Source organism: Myotis lucifugus, unplaced genomic scaffold, assembly GCF_000147115.1.
Source record: "Myotis lucifugus unplaced genomic scaffold, Myoluc2.0 scaffold_4518, whole genome shotgun sequence".
Classification (NCBI taxonomy): Eukaryota; Metazoa; Chordata; class Mammalia; order Chiroptera; family Vespertilionidae; genus Myotis; species Myotis lucifugus.
In genome coordinates, this window is record NW_005875566.1 from 5,712 (window position 1) to 12,094 (window position 6,383).

Here is a 6,383-nt window from a genome sequence, read left to right on the forward strand (position 1 = left end):
CTGGGGGTCCTCACAGAGCGGGAGGAGCGAGAGAGTCTCGGGGTCTCGTTCATAAAAGCTCCCCTTCATGACATGATCACCCCTCCTCCGCCACCATCCCCACGAGGGCTTGCGTTTCGACAGGTGGACTCGGGGTGGGGGACATAGACGTTCAGCCACAGCGCAGATCAACCGGCGATGGCGCCCGGCCGGCGCGGCTCAGTGGTTGAGCATCGACCTAGGAACCAGGAGGTCACAGTTCGATTCCAGGTCACGGCACAGGCCCGGGTTGCGGGCTCCATCTCCATCGTATAGGAGGCAGCCAATCAATGATACTCTCTCATCATTGATGTTTCTCTCTCTCTCTCCCTGTCCCTTCCTCTCTGAAATCAATAAAAAAATATACATTTTTTTAAAAAGGAAGGTGGATATCTAGCATACATTAATGGAGCATTTTCTGGGGGGAAAAGTTAACTTGAAATTTTGTGGGGCGCTATGCAGTACGTACACGTAAATTTAATGACAACATTCCTGAGACAGTACACATGGCTGACCCTTTGCTGCTAAACGCTTGAGTGATAAAATCAACATCGGTGCAGAGGAGATAGCACCCATGTAGCGTAAGGGACATAACATGCAGGTACGTCTGTTTAGCCACACGTGGCTGTCGGCTCAGAAGCACTAGAATGAGAATAAAGCTGACCCAGGACGGGGGAAACCACCTTCACGCGTCTGTGTCCGGGGAAGGGGCCCTGGGGGCGGACCCCACGCTGGCCTGGCGACGGCGCGCGGCCCAGGTTCTGCTGGTGTCCTCCGGTCCCCCACCACCCCAAGCCGCGGGCTGTCTCCCGCTGTGCTGACAAAGTGGGTCACTGTGGCCGTGGTGCAGACATGAGGAAGCTGAGGTCAAGCATGTGACCAGAGTCACCCGGTGGCAGGGGCCACGTCCCAGCAGGTCTTCCCACCCCAGCCCCTGAAAGGGATTGTCCCCCAAAGGGGGGGGTGTGCTGGGGAAAAGTGGCCGCAGCGGGTACCACGTGACACTGCTCAGCCTGGGGGGGGGGGCTGCCTGGCCGTGGACTGGACTGTCCTGTGGTGTCGGGGGGCTGAGGGTTCAGGCCACAAAACGGTCGTCATTCAGCGACCGCCTGACTCAGTGGATCACCGACTCAGCCTCTCCAAGGCCCCCAGCCAACCGCTGAGTCAGCGCTGCCTCCGTCCGCAGCTTCCCTTCCGGGAAGGCCCGGGCCTGCTCTCCGGCACCAGCACCCAGGAGGTCTGCTCCGGGCACTTCCCTGGGGCCTGGGAGTGTGAGCCGGGCACCGGTCCTCCCTCAGACCGGGGCTTCGGGTGCTCACAGGCCGCAGGTCCCTGGACCTTAGGGTGCTGCCTCCTTGAAAGACCCTGGCCGGAGGGCCCCGAGCGCCCTCCCTCCGTCCTCATGGCCTCACACCCACCCGGAGCCAAGAGCAGGGAGCCTACATCTGCAATGCCCACGGCCTGCCCAGCTCACCTTGGTGTCCGAGCCGTTCTTCCAATATTGCATGTGATAAAGCCAGGAGCTATAAATGTTCTTCATGGTCCATGTCTCATGTTCATTCTCAATTCTCGGGGCCAAGAAAAGTATGTGTAAGGAATTAGCCAGTGCCTCCACCTGCACGCCAGGAGGTCCGATAGCAGCTGAGGATGAGAACAAAGCACAATGAAACGTCAACATTTAGTTTCCATAACCGTGCAGACCCGTTGGTCTGCTCTTGGATATACCACTGCTCTGACACGGACTGCCGTGGCTAAGGAGGGCGGCTGGATTTTGGTTCTGAAAAATAAATCTGACAACCTTGGCTTTTTTAATCATTTTGGTTCATCTATATTTGTTATAATTTCTGATGTCTTCCAAACTATTCCAAGCACCTTATTTTGTGTTTCCTGTAAAGACTGTGTCCCCCCCCCCCCCCCCCCTGGCTTACTAGGTTGAATTGACTTTATCTCCTTGGCTGGGTTAGAAGCTACAGATGGTATTTCTGCTATTTTTAGTGTTTAACAGATACAATTAACCACACACGTTTTCCAATGGAGCCTGAAGTTGTTGCCTTCCAAATGCTTTTACTAGACGTGCATAGGGCTGGGTCTCAGCTCCAACGCTACCTCCAAAGCCAGAAGCTGCCCCTCACAGAAGACTGCTCCCCCCGCCTCCCATGTAAAGAGCAGCTCCACCACCTCCCGCCCGGGGGCCTTGCTTTATTTTCCTGACAGCCACGGCCACTCTGTCATAAGACATGTGCCTAGCCCGGCTGGCGTGGCTCAGTGGTTGAGTGTCGACCTATGAACCAGGAGGTCACCATTGGATTCCCGGTCGGGGGCACCTGCCCGGGTTGCGGGTTCCATCCCCAGTATGGGGTGTGCAGGGGGCAGCCGATCCATGATTCTCTCTCCCTCTCCCTTCCTTTCTGAAGTCAAGAAAAACATATTTAAAAAATACGTATCTATTTGTGTGTTATCTGTCTTCCCCATTAGAAAGGAGGTTCCACAGGGCAGGATTTCATCACTGTCTTGCTCACGGCTGCGGCGTCAGTCCCGGGAATGTGCCTGACACTCGGCAGGCGCGCAGGAACGACGGTAGAACGAATAATGAACATAATGAACGGCTCCGGGCAGCCCCGCTGTGCGTTCTAGTCTGTATTCTTCTCCGGCTGCTGTGGACGGGCCTGCTGCCTGCATCCTACCCCACTTCTAATCTGCTTGCTGGTAGCTCAACACCAGACATAAAATCCCATTCGCTGTTTTTCCAAAGCAAGCACACACAGGCTCCCCACGACATCTGAAGCATTTTCCTATCATATACACTCTGAGAGGCAAATGCCCAATACAGGGCACTTGCTGCTAGAAGCGGGGTGCAGGGGCCTGGTCGGAACCCTTGCTCCCTCACTCTCACCTCTGTGACCTGGATAAGCTGCTTCTCTATTTCTGTATCTGCCCCCAAAGGGAACTTCCAAAGCAAGATTCTCTCAAACAGCATCTGTAACGAGTCAGGGCCCGGCAGGTCGCCTCGCAGGGCCAGGAGCAGAAACCGTGCGATGTTCTGGAGACCTGACTGCCGACAAGTGCCCTGTACTTTCCGATGACCACGTTTTTCTTAGAGTTAATAGAGCGTCGACCTATGAACCAGGACGTCACCATTGGATTCCCGGTCGGGGGCACCTGCCCGGGTTGCGGGTTCCATCCCCAGTATGGGGTGTGCAGGGGGCAGCCGATCCATGATTCTCTCTCATCATTTCTGTCTTTAGAAAAGATAATATAACTTGAATAATTTCTGACTCCAGAAATAAGAGTGTTTTTGGGCAGCCTGGGGACTGGGGAAGGGCGGAAGGACATCCTGGCTGCCTTCCCTCCCTGAGTGAGTGGAACTGGGGGAGCCCCCAGGGCCCAGGGCAGGGGGTGCTATAGAGACGACCCTCCTAAGTGTGTCTCCGCGCCCTGGAAGGCTGCGCTTGAGTCTGTTCATCAGGCCCCTGTAACCTCCCGCAGTGGCTGCACAGTGGTTTAATCAGTTTCCAATCCCTGAGGTCCTGTTACGTTCACCTCATGACCTCTGGGGGGCCCCCAGGACCCTCCAGATCGCACCTGGGCACCGTGTTTATGCTTCCCATCCAGCCTGACCCCACACACCTGCCATCTGCTGTGTCCACTGCTCCGCCCTTCATTCTGGGCAAGTGGGCTGTCTGCACCTGGTCTCCCTGTCCCCACACCTGCCTGGAATACCTTTATTCTTGGTCTCTGTCACGGTTTTTTAAGTCCTAATTCCAAACTCACTTCCTCCCAGAAAATGTCCTACAGTCATGCACCGCCTAACGGTGTGTCGGCCAATGACGGGCCACATGTATGGCCGTGGCCCTTTAAGATTATAACGAGCTGAAGATTCCCATCGCCCAGTGATGTCATAGGCAGCATGATGTCATAGAGCAACGCGTTACTAACGGGTCTGTGTGATGCTGGTGTCAAAAAACTTTTTTAAAAAGACTGATACTAATATTATTTATTTATATATACCATTATATACTTTAATTGATTTCAGAGAAGAAACGAGAGGGAGAGAGAGATAGAAACATCAACAATGAGAATCATTGATTGGCTGCCTCCTGCACACCCCCTACTGGGGATCGAGCCTGCAACCGAGGTACATGCCCTTGACTGGAATCGAACCTGGGACCCTTCAGTCTGCAGGCCAACGCTCTATCCACTGAGCCAAACCGACACATTTCTCAGGGGTACCCCCTGGCTCAGCGGTGCACGACTGTACGTTAACCATCCAGGTCTTCTCATGAACAGCCCTGGCCCCCAACTCTTCTCACCTTGAAGGCACCCCGCTACTACATTTCTTCTTAATTCCCTTACCGACTTTCCGCCTGCCCTCCCGTCTCTCCCAGCAGCTTCTTGAAGGCCACAGTCCTCTCTGCTGCGTCTTCCCCAAGTTCCTGGCACAAGGCCATCCACTCTGTAGGCGCCCAAAGGATCCTGGCTGACGGGCAGCCGATGGGGAAAACCCCAAGGCGTGGCGAGGACATCGCAACGAAACCGAAAGCAGGGCGACTTACTGTCATCGATGGGACAGAAGGTGATGTTCACCCAGTCGGAGTGCTCGTCCCCTAGCTCGGCCCGGACGCGCAGGGTGTGGTCGCCGTACTTGGAGAGCTCCGAGAAGTCGCACGCCGTGGCCGCGGTGGCCACGCACCTGTCCTGGAACTTCCTGTAACTACAGAACAGGAGACAGGACGCCGAGGCTGTAACTCACCGACAGGCGGCCGCCCGCACACCCCCCGACTGGGGATCCAGCCGGCAACCCAGGCATGCGACCTTGACCGGAATCGAATTGTGACCTCCTAGTTCACAGGTCACCACTGAGCCACGCCAGCCAGGTGAGCAAGCAAATTCTTCATCATCAATGTTGACGACTAGGATGCATCATTTATGAGCATGTCACACACTGAGTCCCATGGGACGTCGATGCTCCTAGAGCAGCAGTTCTCAACCTTCTGGCCCTTTAAATACAGTTCCTCACGTTGTGACCCAACCATAAAGTTATTTTCGTTGCTACTTCATAACTGTCATGTTGCTACTGTTATGAATCGTCATGTAAATATCTGATATGCAGGATGGTCTTAGGCGACCCCTGTGAAAGGGTCGTTCAACCGCCAAAGGGGTCGAGACCCACAGGTTGAGGACCGCTGTCCTAGAGCTATTTCAAATATGGTCCATTCCAGCCTGGTGGGCGTGGCTCCGTGGTGGAGTGTTGACCTGTGAACCAGGAGGCCTAGGATTCGGGGTCAGGGCACGTGCCCAGGTTGCGGGCTCAAGCCCCAGTAGGGGCCCTGCAGGAGGCAGCCAATCAATGATTCTCATCATTGATGTTTCTATCTTTCTCTCCCTCTCTGAACTCAATAAAAATATGTTTTTAAAAATGGTCAGTCCCAGCCCTAGCCAGTTTGGTTCAGTGGATAGAGCGTTGGCCTGCGGAATGAAGGGTCCTGGGTTCGATTCCGGTCAAGGGCACATGCCTGGGTTGTGGGTTCGATCCCCAGTAGGGGGTGTGCAGGAGGCATCTCTCATCATTGATGTTTCTTTCTCTCTCTCTTTCCCTTCCTCTTTGAAATCAATAAAAATATATTTAAAAAAAGAAAAAAGGTCGGTTCCAGGGTCAAACAATTTGGGGCAAAAACGGGGTTGAACGTGGAGAGGTGCCTGTGTTCACAACAGAAGTTCTGAGACAAGCATCCCACACATGTGACGAAGGCAGCCCCCTCCCGGTTGTGCGCTCTGAGAACGGGCACACGGCTGTGCGAGGTGGACGCCCACGGATCCGCCGCAACAACCACATGACAGTGATTTCGAGTAACGTCCTGAGCGTGACTTTGCTGTGATCTCCCTGGAAAAATGGGAAACGATTGGTTGACCTCCGCTCCCCGCCCTGACACCAGCCACGGAGGGGAGGGGGGCCGACAGGCGAAGTGGCAGAACAGGGGTGTTCGGGACCCCCCCCAGGTGTGTGACTTCTCCTCCCCGCAGCCCCGAGGGGAGGGGCACTGAGCTCCACCTGCCCGAGGAGAGCCAGGCTCTGTCCCGCCGGTTCCTCGCCTGCCCGCCCGTCTGGGCGCCACAGCTGGCGAGGCTGCGCTCGGACGTGACCAGGAAGCTGCTGATAAAACTGCCGACAGCTCACACCTGTCGCACTGGTGTCAGCTGAGCCCTGGGTGTGCTGGCCCCACCCCAGGAGGGCGGCTGAAATGGCCCCTGTGTCACAGGTGACGCGCAGGCGGGAGAACTGAGACGCGCCCCGCCGTTCGGAAAACCCCAGGGTCCTTTCATTACGGGGGTTTCCTCGCAGGCGGCCCCTCCCTCAGCTAAACTGA

The 6,383-nt window shown here is 55.6% G+C and overlaps 1 protein-coding gene across 1 annotated transcript in view; it reads right to left on the reverse strand.

Moving 5' to 3' along the window:
- Window positions 1–4,757, reverse strand: part of IL10RB (interleukin 10 receptor subunit beta) — a gene marked incomplete at its 5' end in the record, with an annotated part of 9,162 nt that extends 4,405 nt beyond the window's left edge. Inside the window, 2 exons of the mRNA XM_014450869.2 lie at window positions 1,493–1,659; window positions 4,572–4,757. Coding sequence (XP_014306355.2) covers window positions 1,493–1,659; window positions 4,572–4,757 — 353 coding nt within the window. The remainder of the gene's footprint in view (window positions 1–1,492; window positions 1,660–4,571) is intronic.
- Between the last annotated feature and the right edge of the window lie 1,626 nt (window positions 4,758–6,383).